At 36.0% G+C, this 17,408-nt stretch overlaps 2 protein-coding genes across 5 annotated transcripts in view; both read left to right on the top strand.

Annotated features, from left to right (window-relative positions):
- The window catches only part of LOC129271274 (fibronectin-like), a 29,583-nt gene extending 21,976 nt beyond the window's left edge, over positions 1-7,607 (top strand). For 2 of the 3 annotated variants that reach the window (XM_064106648.1, XM_064106650.1), the window contains exons 4-6: positions 987-1,292; positions 3,110-3,409; positions 4,099-7,607. In XM_064106648.1, the coding sequence (XP_063962718.1) occupies positions 987-1,292; positions 3,110-3,409; positions 4,099-4,172 (680 nt within the window). In that variant the 3' untranslated portion in view covers positions 4,173-7,607. The remainder of the gene's footprint in view (positions 1-986; positions 1,293-3,109; positions 3,410-4,098) is intronic. The other variant, XR_010295102.1, reaches the window with a different exon arrangement.
- Positions 7,608-11,564: 3,957 nt separating this feature from the next.
- Positions 11,565-17,408, top strand: part of LOC129271275 (fatty acyl-CoA reductase 1-like) — a 32,115-nt gene continuing 26,271 nt past the window's right edge. The window contains exons 1-3 of one of the 2 annotated variants that reach the window (XM_064106683.1): positions 11,565-11,815; positions 16,244-16,451; positions 17,217-17,392. In XM_064106683.1, coding sequence (XP_063962753.1) covers positions 16,257-16,451; positions 17,217-17,392 — 371 coding nt within the window. In that variant the 5' untranslated portion in view covers positions 11,565-11,815; positions 16,244-16,256. Of the gene's footprint in view, positions 11,816-16,214; positions 16,452-17,216; positions 17,393-17,408 lie in introns of those variants that run through there. The other variant, XM_064106684.1, reaches the window with a different exon arrangement.

The raw sequence follows: 17,408 nt of genomic DNA, 5'->3' as shown, positions 1-17,408 counted from the left end.
TCCTTTTCGTCCTGTACTATCCTAGGTCCTGAAGCTCCGTTGGATATCGTTATAAACGATATCACCGATTGTTCAATCGTAGTGACTCTAATACCCCCAATCATAAAAATAAATATCATAAAATAAAAAAAGTTTTGTTATTTAGATGAATTAGAAATGAACTATGGGATATTATTTAAATAGAAGTCAGTCTAATATCCGAAAACTTGGCGTTGTGGCGTGCGCCTGTAATTCAAGTTGTGGGGAAGTTACAAATTGATGCAGGGGTTCGAGGTTCGAACCCTGGTCACGTCCTTCGGATGGTGACGTTAATGGTTGGTCCAGACGTAAATAATCATATCTGATTGATACACGTCTGACAAAACTCAAATACACACACTCACCCACCAACACACACACACATCAAAGTTCTTTGGAAGCGCATAAAGTATGTTATGTACATGTATGTGATATGTGTCATATAAGAAATGAGTATCATCGACATTGTTATAATGATAATAATAATAATAATTAATAATAATAGTAATAACGATAATAATAATAACAATAATAATGATAATATAATAAAATACTACTACTAATAATTATAATATTAATAATAATAATCATTATTATTATCATATCAGCAATTAATATTGTTATAATTATTATTATTATTCTTGTTATTATCATTATCATTATGTGTAATATTATTATTATTGTTGCTATTACTTTTTTCATTTTTATTGATTCAGTTGAAGGCCTAAATATTTCGATTTCGTTTCCATTTGTGGTCATGTACATATTCGGATTAAAAAAGAAAAGAATTATCTTTGGCATCTGTTGCTTTAGAAATAAACTTGCTGATGGCGGCTTAAGTGGCAGCAATGATGGTGGTGTTGGTAGGGGGATGTTCGTCCAAGCAAGTACAAAAGACTGTGAAGCAATCATGATCGATCGGCGCAAACGGCAATTAATAATTTTTGTTACCATTTCTTTATTTCTAGCACCCGAGAGTCCATTTAACATTTCTTTTGAAGAAATTCGTACAACCATGGCAACTCTCTCCTGGACCCCTCCTTCTGGTTCACATGACGCATACGAGTTCTACGTCATCAACAATTCAACCAATGAGAGATTACTGATTACAACGGCACAGCGTGGTGACGTCAGCGATAATATGGAGACGTTACCTGATCTGTCACCCGCTACGATTTATCTATTTGAAGTTGGATCTGTATTGAACCCCATTGATTCTTTCCGATTACAGAGGAGTGATGAGGATGACAATCCCACAGTTTACGGTCGAACTGGTAGGTCAAATATCGTCTTCCATTTCCATTACACAGCAAAAACTGTGGTGTTAACCAGTGTACATAGACGACCACACCAGTTATTTTACATCGGTGTTAAATTGGTGGTGTTAGTTTTACACCTATAGGTGTTATTACAACACCTATGGTTGTTACATTTACACTCTTTGGTGTTATGTTCAATCTCTAGGGTGTTATTTTAACACCTCGGGGTGTGGTCCTCTATTAACACCAACTGGTGTCGGTTTTAACACCACAGTTTTTACAGTGTTAGTGCAATTTGCATTATCGATATGACGAGATGCATTATCGTGCAAAGTCGACTTAAATATCAAACATGTCAAAAGTTATTCGACATCATGGCGAGTTTACGTCATCGTTATCCACTACGTGTGTCATCGCATGACGACTTTTAAAGAGAAATGTCGATAAGTTAACGTATATCGCGCCAGGTCGACATACAATATTTTACCAGTCGACCTGGCAAGATAATGTATCTAGTATCAAATAAATTTCTAAACTCTTAGGAAAATTTGTGCTACTGAGCCCATACAATTTTAGACGCATCACCCAATCAACTGCTTAAAGTAATCGGTTAACATTGGTTTGACTTTAAACAAATCTGAGCTAGAAGGTCACACTTGTCACCTGTGTCTGTGATATGTTACAAAAATGAAGCCCAGAAAAAAATTGCGTTCGAAAATAATTATTTAGTGCTTCAAAAATTGAAATATAAAGTGACCGGAAACACCATCTTAATTTCATCCCATATACTTATGTGTACTATTTAGGCGTCTACAAGACGCCTATTTACAAAAATCGGGGTTTGCCCTGTAGTTTTAGCTTTTCATTCTCAATAATGGTTGTTTTCAGGGTTTATTAGTTCTAATACATGCACTTGTACACATGTTTCATCTTGGTTTGAGAATTTTTAAATCGGCTGCTCACAAAGTTAAACAATACCTTTAAACTGTGGAGGAGCCGTGGTGTAGTGGTTCTTACTCTCGCCTTGTAAACAGAGGGTCGTGTGTTCGAATTCCACCTCGGTCTGGCGTCCTTTGACAAGGCGTTAATCCACACTTTGCCTCTCTCGACCAAGGTGCTAAATGGGTACCCGGTAGGATGTGAAAGTGATTGACTGGCTGGCTGACTGGAATACTCCCCAGGGAGAGGATTATGGGCACACATTGTGTGCGGGAATGACTGATTTAATTCGATGACCGGGATAAAAATATATCTGTAAAGCGCTCAGACGCGTCGTTCCGATGTATTAAGCGCTATATAAAAGCGGATTATTGTTAAATATTATTAAAAATAATATAGGAAGTTATGCCATATTTTTTTTCTCAAGTGAATAACCGGGGTAATAATCACTCGATCCAGGGACCTGTCTTACAAAGAGTTACGATTGATCAAATCAATCGTAACTCTATGGAAATCCATCACTGTCATAATTTTTTCTACAGGAAATTTGCAAAAATGTATTTGGTAAACAAAGGAGAACACACGAAATTGTAAAGTAATCAATGAATATATGGATATACATTTATATGTAGAAAATATTTTGAGCAAATATGCATTTCAAATGTTGACTTTGCTGGCTTTCCATAGTTGCGATTGATCGGATCCTTGTTAGACGGGGCCCAGATCTCTATTTAAAAAAGAAAATATATTCTACTACTTCCCATTTCTTTTTGACTAGTTAAAATAAGGGAAGGGACGGTCACCGCCACCGCCCTCTCAGCACCACACCGGGAAGAATCAAATAGAAACTTTGTGGTTCATGACGTTTTTCCTTTCGTCCTGTACTATCCTAGGTCCTGAAGCTCCGTTGGATATCGTAATAAACGGTATTACCGATAGTTCAATCGAAGTGACTCTGATTCCCCCAAGAAGCCACCATGATGGGTACGAGATCATCCTATCCGATTCAATAACCAACCAGACGTCAAATATTTCAACCACCCAGATGGAGGAAAATAAGGCATACAGCTGGACCAGATCGGGTTTGTCCTTCTCCACCGACTACACTTTAGTGGTTGGAACTTTTCTCAACGTAGAGGGCTCTTTTCCGTTCCAGAGGAGTGAAAATAACCTGATGAAGACATTTCAAACAGGTATTTCTTAACTCATTTCGACCAAGAAAACCAGTCATGCTTAATTCATCATGCTTATACCACTACTACTACTACTACTACTACTACTACTACTACTAATACTACTACTACTACTACTACTACTACTACTACTATACTACACTACTACTACTACTACTACTACTACTACTACTACTACTACTACTACTACTACTACTACTTCTTCTTACTACTACTTCTTATACTACTAATCCTACTACTACTCCTACTCCTACTCCTACTCCTACTACTACGACTATTACTACTACTACTACTACTACGACTATTACTACTACTACTACTACTACTACTACTACTACTACTACTACTACTACTACTACTTCTACTAATACGTGACCAACTAGAGGTCAAATCTTGAACCTTTGTTGTTTGTATTACAGGCGCACGTTACACGCCTTATCATCTACATGTATCACTCTTTGCTCTCATTTTCAGTTTTCATGCTTTCCTCTTTCAAGTTTCCACTCCAATATCATCATCATCATCATCATCATCATCATCATCATCATCATCATAATCATCATCATAAATCATCATTACTTTTTTCTACTTCGGCTTCTTTAATTTCCTTATTTTCAATCTTCTCTTTCTCTTTCTTCTTCCTCCTGATTTCGATATAATCATAATTGTTGTATTTTTCTTTCTTGCAGGAAGCGCCGTTGCTCTCAACCTTCCTTATGTCCTTCTTCTTGTCACTGCCTTCATGTCTCTCTTTCTTGTTTGAACTAACACAGGGGATTTTAAAGAATCGGCAAGCAATTTGGAAGGACACAATCAAGACCAGCCGATAACAAACTTGGAAGACAGCGAAATGGAAATAATAAGAAACTAGCAATATGCACAAAGGGCAACATGATGAATAAATAACAAATTGTATCAGCCCCAAAGCAAACTGAAATTCACGCAAAAGCGCAAGAAATCTCGACATCGTTACCCTATTTGTAATTAATAACAGCTGTGTCAAAAATTGTACATAAACATTACACCGTGAATTGTTTTTGTACGATTTGATCCAAAAAGTGAGTTAACGCAGTAATATCAAAAATTGATATTGGCTTTTAAAGACCGATCTAAAAAGTAAGGCTGACGCAATCAAACTTGAAAAAAAAAATCATCAGATTATCTCGAACAATCCAAACCAAAAAGTAAGTTGACGCAATCAAACATTAAAAAACAAACAAACAAAGTCACCTGACTAACTCAAACCAGCCGATCAAAAATTAAGTTGACGCATCATCAGATTGACTCGTAAAGATCAAATAAAAAAAGTAAGTTGACGCAATCAGAATTGAAGATGATAAAACAAATTACAAGGTTCACTGGTACAGTCCGTTCCAAAAAGTAAGTTGACGCTATCAGACATGGAAACACTAGCGTAACTACGGGGGGGGGGGGGGGCAGGGGGAGGGCACTCTGCCCCCCCTGACGAGCCACAACCCAAACAAAAGACATATACCTGCCCCACCTGACGAGCTGAAAAGACCTTCATTGCCCCCCTGACGAGCTTGAAGACCTTTATTGCCCCACCCTGATGAGCTTGAAGACTTTTTTGCTCCCCCCTTAAGAGCTTAAAGACCTTTTTTTTTTTTTTTTTTTTCTGGTACGAAAACCTTTATTTTTTAATTGAAGACCTTTTTTTTTTTTTTTTTGCTTGTCAAATTTTTGGGCGGCCGATTTTGCCTCCCCCTGTGGAAAATCCTAGGTGCGCCACTGCATGGAAATAATGTAACAAAGTCACCATTAGATTAGCTGCTACAGTCCGCGACCCAATACTAAGTTGACGCAATCAGACTTGAAAATAAGAAAACAAAGTCACCATCAGATTGATTCGCACAATCCGATCAAAAAAGTAAGTTGACGCAATAAGACTTTAAAATAATAAAAGTCATCACATTGACGGGTACAATCCGACCCAATGCTAAGTTGACACAACTACTGTAAGGTTCATTTAGTAAACCATATTGTATACAATTTGAAACAGTGTTTTTATTTTTTTAACGATATGATGCTAAAGGGGTGGTTCGAGCTGGAAATATTCATTTCTGAATAAATAGAGTAAAATTCCAGAGCAAAATGCTGAAAATGTCATCAACGTCAGATAACAAATAATGAAATTATTGAATTTTAAATTTTGTCAATCTTTTGTGAAAACAGTTATATGCAAATCGTAATAAATATTCATTAGGTGGGCTGATGATGTCACATCTATACTTTCCCTTTTCTTATATTATTACACGAAATCATCAATGTTTCATTTTTTTCAAACATGTGTAAATGATGTGTCTACATTATGATGAAATAAGATGCGGCAATATTATAACTAATGCACTTCATCAGTTTTTGGTAGAAAAAATTGAATAAACCTTATTTCATATAATAAAATACAAAGGAACAAGTGGGGATATGACATCATCAGCCCACCTAATGAATATTCATAAGGGCATACCCAGAACTGTTTAACCGGAATAATGCAAATCTTTAAAATTCAATAACTTCGTTATTTGTTATCCAATTTTGATCAAATTTTCAGCATTTTGCTTAGTAAATTTTACTCTATTTATTGAGATATAAACATCTCCAGCCTGACCCATCCCTTTAACTATAAGCCCCGGGTGTGATTTTTCGTCTGTACTTGTGCACCCTACGCGAGAAGGCATTTGGGAATAGCTTTAGCCGTTACGTACGACACATTTTCGAGAGACTTATCGAGAGGCGATGTCATCCAAATTTGAAGTAGAATGTGATTCAGTAGCATTTTGTCTTTGTATAAATTTTCGTAGCTTTCATGGATCTCTATTACTCAAGACTCTATATTTCTTGGTAGCTTTGTTATCTGAAAGACGCCATAGGAAAACAAATAACATTACGGCTATTGATAGATTTAATACACTCTACAAAACTGGCAGTTATATTATAACAAGCCTCCAAAACAGCCTAGTTATCGTCATTCCCACAGCCCTCTCGCGTCAGGTGTACAAGTGCTAACGAAACAAGAGGAAAAGACATTTCAGTCAATGGGTTCTCCTGGATAAAAATAACGATATCTAAATAAGCAGAGCAAATTCTTTGAGCAAAACGCAGAAATTTCATCAAAATCTGATACAAAAATATTTTGGAAAAATAGCGTTTCTAAAATAAGTAATTGCGTAACTCATCCACTTTAATTTGACACCGTCTTCGCGTCACAATTGTAACAGGTCACAGAGTTATGGTCCATCGAAGGCGAAAGATACAAAACCCACTTTTTCAAAGTTTTGGGTTTTAATGTACATGCACGAAACCCACCTTGTTGTAAGGTTTTGGTTTTATCAGAGATTTTCCCTGCAAATTTCAGACCCCCGAGGATAATTACCCCCGGAAAATGACCCCAGGACATTTACACCGGACAATGGCCCCCTGAAAATTATCCCTGAGGACAATTATCCCCGGAGAAAATTACCCCCGTGAACAATTACCCCCGGAGGACAATTACCCCCAGACAAAGGGAGAGCACAAAGTCATACGACGGTCGTACGTTTAATTTTATTATCTGATTAGATTATGAAGCATAATATGTTGGTCATAGTTCAAGCGTCACAAATGCAGATGACGCATTTTAATCTGTTTAGCTTGTTGCTGTTGTTGTATGTTTGGGGTTTGTATTTTATGTATATATAGTTTCTTTGTTAAACCATTCATGACAGTAGTTCTTCAGAGGAATTAAGATAAACTGTTCTTAATATGGACAAGACCTGTATTGTTTTAACCAAGTGTTCGATACGTTAAAGTGAACTAAATGTTTAACACTATCATAATTGCAAATGTGTATGGAAAAACACTGTATTTGATGATGTCATTTCGTTTACAATTTAGTAATTTGGGTACTTGATTACCTTCTTAGAGTAAAGTTCACAAAGCAAAATGCTGAAAATTTCATCAAAATCAGATAACAAATAACGAGGTTATTGAATTTTAAAGTTTAGCAATATTTTGTGAAAATATGTTATATGCACATCGTCATGAATATTCATTAGGTGGGCTGATGATGTCATATCCACAATTTCCTTTTTCTTATGTTATTACATGAAATCATAATTGTTTCATTTTTTCACACAAGTGTAAATGGTGTGTCTCCATTATGGTGAAATAAGTTATGGCAATAAATAACTAATGCATTTAATCAGTTGTCAATCCAATTATTTCATTTCCTGGCAGAACTTTTTTGAATAAACATATTTTCAAATAATAAAATACAATTTCTACCTTTGAAGGTGTCTTTTTAACGTTTTATATATTTGCCTGATTTTTTCCTGAAATTAACCCCAAATAAATAAAAATCAAATCAGTGTGTCACACCCAAGTCAACCCAAGAGGACATACAATGAATTTTCGCAACCAATTGTCACACTCAAGTAACTCAAGAGGACATCAAATGAAATAATTACATGAACAATAAAAAATACAGTTCAAAGAATTTATTAAAACTGTATTCAGATTCTTGTAGAACAATGATTCAATGGCGTTGTTTCAGAGTACAAATAACATATGAAATAAAAGTCTTTGGAAGAACATACAAGGTAACCCACTTTATACGGTGATATAATCACTCCAGTTCAATATTAATCGATACTGACGAATCGTTAAACAGTTACATCATTCGACGATGGATCTGTCTTCCCTCTGACTCTCTTTACAAGTCTTGTCCATAGCGGGATTTGACAGTCATAATCATGGTGGAGCCGGAGCCGGGAGTGGGACCGGAACGGCTACTGGAACGGCGGTTGGAACCAAACTCAGAACCAGAATTGGAACAACCAGTGGAACGACCAGTGGAATTGGAATCGGAACCCATCTAAAAACAAACATTACCCAAACTATAAATAGTTTAAGGAATAGTGATATCTTTAAATGTTCACAATATTCATATATATACTTCCCTAGTCCTAGATTAATTCTGGTAAACTATAAATAATCTAAGGAATAATATCTTTAAATCTTCACAATATTCATATATGTTATTCCCTAGATTAATTCATGTATTCAAAGGAACATCTTCCAATCTTCAAAAATACTCATTTGCAATTTCACAACTGATTAATAAGCATGATCAGTCCTCAAAATGTTTCACATATATAACAAGAAGATGACTCCTTCCTAAAAGCATTTCTTTTACACAATTCTTTCCGATGTCTGAGATTCAAAAGTTAATGAATCTGTGTTCTGGAATAACTCAACTTCTTCATATAAATTATTAATTAACATGACATTAATTAAATTTATAAACTAGCACTCTTCTCTTTAATATAAAATTCAATGGTCCTTTTAATGACCTTGACTTTCTCAAAGACACATTCAAAATACAAAATGAACAGTAATCAAAATCATTTTCACTTACAGTTTGACGTCTGTGACTAAAGGCAGGAAATCATCAGGAAGGCCTCAATTCTCAGAAGTAATGTTCTTGATGCTTGAAACGAAAAATGCAGCGCTATCTGCCCTAAATTCAGTCTAAAACTTCAATTTTTCAATAACATTTCTGAACCAAGAATTGACCCATAGGTCCTCCCTGTTTGACTTCTGAGCAGATAGTGAAGCCTAAGTGCTTGGTAAGGCAACACACCCAATGCAAAAATGTTCCATCTGTTAAGCCAGGGAGAGTGCACTGGAGCCTAACAATGGTTTATTCAGTCCCAGGAATTAATTGTGCATAACAATAGGGGATAGCATAGGGGAAGAAGGTCGAATCCTTAACACAGTGCGAATCAGAGATATTCAGCACATGTGAATATTATGTGTAATCGTGTCCTTTCATGAATGTTCAATTGTTCTATGAAAACTTGAACATAAAAGGTAGTATGAGGGCCAGTTTACGTATTATATGCATATAATGCGTAGCCAAACGGTGTGGGGCGCAAGCCCCCCCCCCAAACAAAAATAAAAAATAAAAAAAAATGTTCATGACGCAGAAGGCGCCGGTAAAACAAAAGGAAGAAAAAAAGGGGGGGGGGGAAGCAATGTAAAAAAGAATGTTATTAAGATAAGAAAAAGTAGAAAATAATTCCAAAAACCTGTGCCACCGGCCAACACTTGCAATGGGTCCCTCTTGATTCTAACATCGATGCCGGAGAGGAGGGGGGGGGGGGGGGGGGGGGTTAATTTTCCGGTGGTAATTGTCCTCGGGGGTAATTCTCCGGGGGGGGGGGTAACTGTCCGGGGGTAATTGCCCTCGGGGGTAGTTGTACCCAGGGGGCAATTGTCCTCGGGGGTAAGAGTCCGGGGTAATTGTCCTAGAACCCAATATGTGAATTACGAAAACCTACTGCTCTGACTGCAGATTGAATAAGGGTATACATGGTATAGAGGGGGTTATGAAAAGGGTTATTTGCCAATTCTTTTACTGCCATTCCGTCCACTCATCACATGGTCTACCTTCACTTTGTCTAATGCCATTTAGTCATTCAACATTCCGTCTACCACCCATTTCGTCCGATAGCCATTTCGTCTAATCATCAGTTCGTCTATAACCATTTGGTCTACAACCATTTCATCTACTACCCATTCAGTCTAATTCCATTTAGGCTAATGTCAACTCGTCCATTAATCGGCTCGTACAATGTTCATTTAGTCTAATAGCCATGTCGGCTAATATCAGTAGTTCCAATATCCAAATCGTCTTTATATCAACTTGTCCATTTGCCATTTCGTATAATTATCATTTCGTCCACCACCCATAAGTTCCAATAATCACTTCGCCTAACAATCAAATCGTCTAATAACCATTTCGTCTAATTTGTCTGGTTAAAAATGCTAAAACTGAAATAGGGTCCTTTGATTTGGAATTTACCCTTCTACCTTTATCTTTTATTTTTTAACAAGTGCACACCTAAAAATGATAATCATCATATAACAATGATAATAATAACTAATAATAGTAATAAATAATAACATTAATAGTAATAAATAAAGATGGTATTATAATAATAACAATAACAGCTTTTGGCGGCACAACAAATGAAAAGTGATAAAGGAGGGGGGGGGGGGAGAAAAGGGGAAAGGTAAAACAAGAGGAGGAAGACAAGTGAATAAAACGTGAGGGGAAGACCTTGAAAATTTAAATTCGTCCATATCATATTATTTTTTCTAGATCGTGCTTCGCGCTGGCATTGCCTGTTCGATGAGATACATTATCTTGCGTAAGAGCATTAATATCATAATGGAGCTTAAAATTGTGTACAATTATATAAAAGATTAACCAACTACAGGTGTAAATTTATCACAACAGGAATCGAGTAAGCAATACAAATGCACCGAACACGTAGGGCTGCTAGTAGTAGACTATTAATGATTTAAGGCGAATGAATATTGGACGAAATGATGATTGGCCGAGATGGCAACTGGACCTATAAGTGATAAGACCAAATAGCAATTAGACCAAATGATCGTTAGACGAAATGGGTTTAAACTAAGTGACAGTGGACCAACTGCAGTTAGATCTAATGGAACATAAACGAAATGAAAGTATACCAAGTGGTCATTAGACCATTTTCCTTTAGACCAGTAGGTTATTGGACTAAATGGTAAGAGACGTAAAAAAAAGCAATTAGACCAACTGGCTATTGAACAATTGTAATTGGGCGATGTGGATTGTGGACCAACTGATGGTAGACGAAGTGACATTAGACCATGGACAAAATGGCAATAGACGAAATGGCAATAAACCGTGAAGAGGTATTGCTGGATGTGGATATTGTATTCATATTATTTTCCCATTCTGTTGGTCACGCTCCGAAAGGATTTCCCTGACCCCGCAATTATTTGTTTTTTTCTCGGTTTGCCGTGGTATTGAGTATCTAATTGCAACTTTAATTTTGTGTAGTCTGTAAAAAATACCCTTCATAGACTCCTTGAAATTTGTACAGGATTAGAGAAAAGGCAAGATTAGTCAAAGTATAGCTTTGTTAGCTTTGCCATTGGCATTGTTGGGTGCACATACCTTCGAGGATATTTGTTCATCTCTTTTATTCTTTTTCTTTACTGACTGCTAAAATGTTTATCAACAACTAGGGTCTGTTATTGCACGTTATACTTTACATCGATGGGTGGTATGCAAAAACCTGTCATATTTTAATATCTATTCAGTATCTCCATATATAACTGCGATAGTTCATCACTGTGACATGTCCGGTGGTCTTTCCAGCATACATTAATAGATCTGTAGATCTTGCCTTTTACCTTTGTGCGTAAGAAATTGAGTTTAGTCAGACGTATGTCAGTCACATTTATGATTTACGTCTTAAACATCACTATCTGAAAGACGTGACCAAGGCGTGAACCAATTTGTAGCATCCATCACCAAGCTTGGATTATAGGCACACGCCGCAACGCCTAGTATGTATTGCTTTCGTGTACTTCTTTTGTATTATAAATTATGATTATATTTAATCGATCATTTCATCCACATGTTATCTAATGATATTAATAGGATATGTTTCTTATCATGTAATAGACCCATGCTTATATTAAAGCTGTGTGCATGGAGTGGATCGTATTTAAATCAATGATTGGTTGTGCATGCGCCTACGTCACCAGCCCCCTTCCCGGGGGGAATAATATAGAATGTAAGATACGCATGTGCCGTGGTCGATACCCCATTTTCGGCCTAAAATTTCCGTTTCAGAGCATCACCCTTGTAGAAAGCCAAACAAATGTCTAAACTCCTCAAAAAAAGTTTGGAAATCTGACTTTCATCGATAATCCCTCTTCGGTTTTAGTAAATATCAATGTGTAATTAATATAAATGAATAAAGCATCTAAATCTCTTTAAAATGATACCCTACATGATGTGAAAATCGTTCACATGGAGGTGCAGTGCTTTGCAATGTGGGGCAAGGTCAAACTTCAAAAGTTGCAAAATGGCACAATATTGAAAGACACTGGTTTTTTCCAGTGGTGATGAGTGAGTTTCTCAGCGGTTTCATTTAATTATTCTCATGCATCTTAACATCAGCATTAACATGGAATCAAACACACCACAGCACAAGCAAACACATAACAAACAAACAAACATGCATGGGTATTTCAAACCACGACTCAAACCATCACAGAACCATCACTACAGTAGCAGGGGCTTGATTTGAATCTCTATTGACACAGACAAAAGAATCATGTTCTGTAATGACCCTTCATGACTATTTCTGCTCGTTTTGCAGCTTTTCAATTCAGACCTCATCCAACACTTTTGAATCCTGCTCTTTTCGTAATGGCATGATCATAACAATGATGGTATCATTTTAAAGAAAATTAAATGATTTTTTGAATGATGTAAATAATGCATTGTGTAAAATTGGGAGTTCGGAGAAATTAATGGCCAAACACAGATTTCCAAACTTTTTTGAGGGGTATTTCCCCTATTCCAGATACCCCAAAATTAGTGGTTTCTCGTGTACTCAAATTCCGACCCTACTGAAGGATATAATTTTGTTTGTTAACAGGTTTCTTAATTTGTATAATACCAGCATTCCCTTGAAGTCTTAAAAAAAAAACCGAGATCTCCCTGGATCACTATGTCTCTTTTTTGTTGTATTAACAGGAAAAATCGTATCGTTTATAAGCACAAAAAAATTAAATAAGATCTAAATAAACATCGATGCTCTTCATATTGTAATACCCTAACTACACTACTTCGAAATACTAAAAATAATCATTTTTCTAGACAATTTGAAGAAAACAAATATGATGTCTCAAGTATGTGGAAGGTGATAAACAATGTTCTAAATAAAAATCTAAAATTATCACCTATTCCTACAACTATGATCAAAAGCTCCGAAAAAAGAAATCCAATGCTGATTGCTGAAACATTTAATGATTATTTTATAAACATTGGTTCAAATCTTGCCCGCGACATTTCAAATTCCGATGTTGATTTTTGATTGTTTTTAAAAAGAACCAAACGGTCAATATATATTTTTTCTCCATTACTTTTCTTGAAATTATTATCATTGTTAAAGATTTTGAAAACTAAGAAGAGCTCTGGCTATGATAATATTACGAATTTTCTTTTGAAGAAGACAATGAATGAAATAGTGCAGCCACTAACTGAGTTATTTATAGTTATCTTTAACAATTGGGGTAGTACCAGAAAAAAATGAAAAGAAAACAAAGGTCATATCGATACATAAGAAAGGTAATAAACATGATATTGGAAATTATCGTCCCATTTCGCTCTTGAGCTCTTTTTCCAAAATAATTGAAAAAATAATACACTCCCGCACTGAAAAATTTCTAAGTATATAGAGTGCGTCCCACCAAAAACGAAACCGAGATTTAGTGATGACGTCTCATAACTTAATCATAAACACAATAGACAAATGACCTACCAATGTAAAGCTTGGAATCTCCTCTTTCATCCGATATTAATTAGATTATTCCTCATTCACGCACGAGTGAGCAAAACAATTTGAAGAATGGCTACCAACAACTCATTTGGCGGGGGGGGGGGGGGGGGGGGGTTCTGAATTAAAAAAGAAAATCATATGCTTAAAAAGTTCAATATCTGCTCTTTTATTTGATACCTTAATCACAAAAAATGGTCAAGAAGTAAAAAAGTTATGTTCCCTTGAAAGAATGCTTGTATTTCCATAATTTCATTAAATAAACGTGTTTTCCTCGGTTTCCCACAGAAGCTATCGCGCGGTTAACAAAAGACTTAATGCATTGCTGATCGTCAACAAAACGGAGTGTCGAGTGAGTTTGAACGCTAGCCTGTGAAACCTCTTCATTTTATGAAATTCAAGCCTCATTTCAAATAGCCAAAAATTTGTTTTTTCTTGACCATTTTCTGTAATTGAGGTATCAAATTAAAAAGCAGATATTGAACTTAATTTTTTTTCTTCTTTTTGAAACCCAGATACAGCCCGCCAAGTGACTTTTTGGTCTCCCCTCTTCAAAATGTTTTTGCTCACTCATGCGTGAATAAGAAATAATCTAAATGATTTTTGATGAAAGAGGAAATTCTAAGCTTTACAATGGTAGGTCATTTGTTCATTGTATTTCTAATTAAGTTATGATAAATCATCGATAAATCTCGGTTTTTTGTGGGACGCACTGTATAATATTTTATCGAAGGTGCCATTTGGTTTTTAGAAAGATACATTCAACTACTCATGCATTGTTAATGTTTATAAATAAAATAGCTACAACTATAGACGCTATTTCTCATACTGTTTATTTCTGGACTTCTCCAAGGCCTTCGAAACAATTAATCATGACATTCCTATTTTCAAATTATCACTTTATAGAATACGTGGAAAGGCCGTGGAGTGGTCAGAAGTTATCTATCTAAACGTCAACAGTTTGTGTATATTAATAATCAGTAATCTCATAAAAAGCATATTACATGCGGAGTACCACAAGGATCTTTACTAGGCCCTTCATTATTTCTCATGTACATTGATTACTTTCAAAATCATTCTAATATTCTTTAACTTCTTCTGTTCGCAGATGACTCCAATGTATTCATCTCTCACAAAAATCCCTCAAACTCTTTTACATACACTAAATCATGAACTGATTTTAGTTCTGAAGTGGATACAATCCAATAAGTTGTCTATTAATATCAATAAATCAAATTATATCTTATTTAGTTATACGATTGCTGATTTACCCGGACCTTTATTTTTGAACAACACACCTCTTGTAAATGTTGACACGACAAATTTTTTTGAGCATGTCGATAGCAAATTAACTTGAAAAAGCTTACATAAATCACATTGTTTAGTGAAATATCCAGAAATACTGGTGTCATTTGCAAACTTAAGTCATCTTTTCAAACCCGTGTCTTGTTATGTTAATACTCCACTCTAATTTTGCCGTATCCAAATTACGGTATCCTTTCTTCGGGGAACAGTTCGAAACTTCACATCAATAAAATTTCACTTATCTAAAAAGACTAATAGGAATTATCAGTTACCGGCCTCATTCTAAACCAATTTTTTATTCATGTAGTGTTCTAAAAATCCATGATCTTTACGCATTTAGCCTTTGAATATTTATGTTTCAACTCTCAAGAAAAGAATTACGAGATTCACAGCTATCCTACTCGTTATCATCTTCCACGTACCCTTACAACTTTTCACATAATACAATTATTGTCACAGGTCCTTTATTTGGGCATGTTTGGATGATCTCCTAACCGACTAAAAAAATTGCAGTTCTATATATTGAAAACTTATATTTTAAAAAAATATCTTAATGACAATTATTCGGCTTCCGCAAATTTACGTATGAAAAAGAAAGTGAATGGGAATGACGTATTCTGACTATTAAACCTTGAAGAAAGACTCCCTCTCTGTCTACCCAAACGCTATCCTGGAGATTTGCTGCTGGTGCTTCAGGTGATGTGGTCATCTTGTGGTGGTATTCTTGCTGAACTATATAAACAGTGTGTCGTGTGAGGTTGGGGCGTGTGTGTTACTATTACAGCATTTTAAGGGGACAGGTGGTTATTGCAGTCTATGAGCTAATGCATGTTCCAACATTGATGTATAAACACATAAATTAGAGGTACCAACAATTCATTGTATTTACGTTATCAATCCTCAATACAGGAATAGGTTATACTTTTATTTCATTTTCTTAAAATAATGAAATTTATGGTAATTAATTTGAGTGCCCAGCTATTACCTGGTGGGTTATTCAAGCAGCGTACTATAAAATAAAATTGTATTATATGTCATAACTCATATATTATTAGCTGAGAACATACTATAGCATTAAGATTTAGACTGATCTTTCTGGCATTTGTTTTTCCTGAACAAGTCATTCTTCCACCATGGCGTACTGCTCTGTCAGTGACTTCTATGCCGGCAAGACATTGATGATCACAGGTGCCACTGGCTTCATTGGTAAGGTGCTGTTAGAGAAACTCCTTCGATGCTGTCCAGACATCAAGAAGATATTCCTCCTTGTCAGGACAAAGAGGGACAAGGGAGCTGCCGCCCGTATCAAAGAGATCACTTCTGGCATAGTAAGTATATTTGAAGGCCATTGCAAAAAGAGTTCAGTTAATCGCAATTCCAAATTTCAATCGCAACTTGATTTTCAAGTAATCAGAAGTTTGCATCAGGGACTTGCGTTTGATCCTTGTTGATTGCGTTCCCATGCAACTCTTTCTGCCTGAAGCTCGATTTCGCAAGTCAAAGCCCTGCTTCATGGTAATTTTTCATATTTAAATCGCAATACAAGTAATTTGTAAGTTCTTTAAATATAAATGTTTTTAAAGCAAAAAGAAAATCGTTGCTCTTACTTGCGTTCTTGGTCTTTGGTACTTCATTTCATCGGAACCGCAAAACGGTTTTGAAAGTTGGAGAGTGAGCCGAAAGTGGAAGGAGGGGGCTGGTCGTGCCCAAAGACATAATTTTCCCAAAAATTATTTTTGCTATTTACCGGGATATTTTCTATGGGAAGGGGGGAGGGGGCATGTCAGGAGACTATATGGGCTCTTCCCCCTCAATGTGAAGTAGATCTAGTGATACCGTATAGCTCTACTTCATAATTGTTAATAAACACTTTTGGTACTTTTTCACCCTGTTCCCCCTGTTTTGTGTATATCTGACTCTTAAAATCAGATGGGTTGCCCCCTGTCCCTTCGTATAAAGCTGCCCTTCACATCCGAGGTACTCCTGCTCTTTACTCAATTAACTCATACCATGTTTACTGAAGCAAATGGTCCTGTAAAACGACTGTGACTTTTCCAGAATTCAGTATTGCATTAATTGTTTCTAATCCTCAGGTATTTGATAAAGTCAGGGAAGCCCAGCCGAACTTCCGGGCAAAACTAGTCCCAATCGAGAGCGACCTCAGTGAACCCAACTTTGCCTTAAAAGAAGAAGACATCAGGACACTGCAGGAAGAGACAGAGCTTGTTTTTCATGTTGCAGCTACACTCAGCCTCGATGAGAAACTATCGTAAGTATACTGATTC

This window comes from Lytechinus pictus, chromosome 11 (assembly GCF_037042905.1).
Source record: "Lytechinus pictus isolate F3 Inbred chromosome 11, Lp3.0, whole genome shotgun sequence".
In the NCBI taxonomy this organism is placed as follows: domain Eukaryota; kingdom Metazoa; phylum Echinodermata; class Echinoidea; order Temnopleuroida; family Toxopneustidae; genus Lytechinus; species Lytechinus pictus.
The sequence above is the reverse complement of the archived record's forward strand: the minus strand, read 5'-3'. Positions and strand labels throughout refer to the sequence as shown.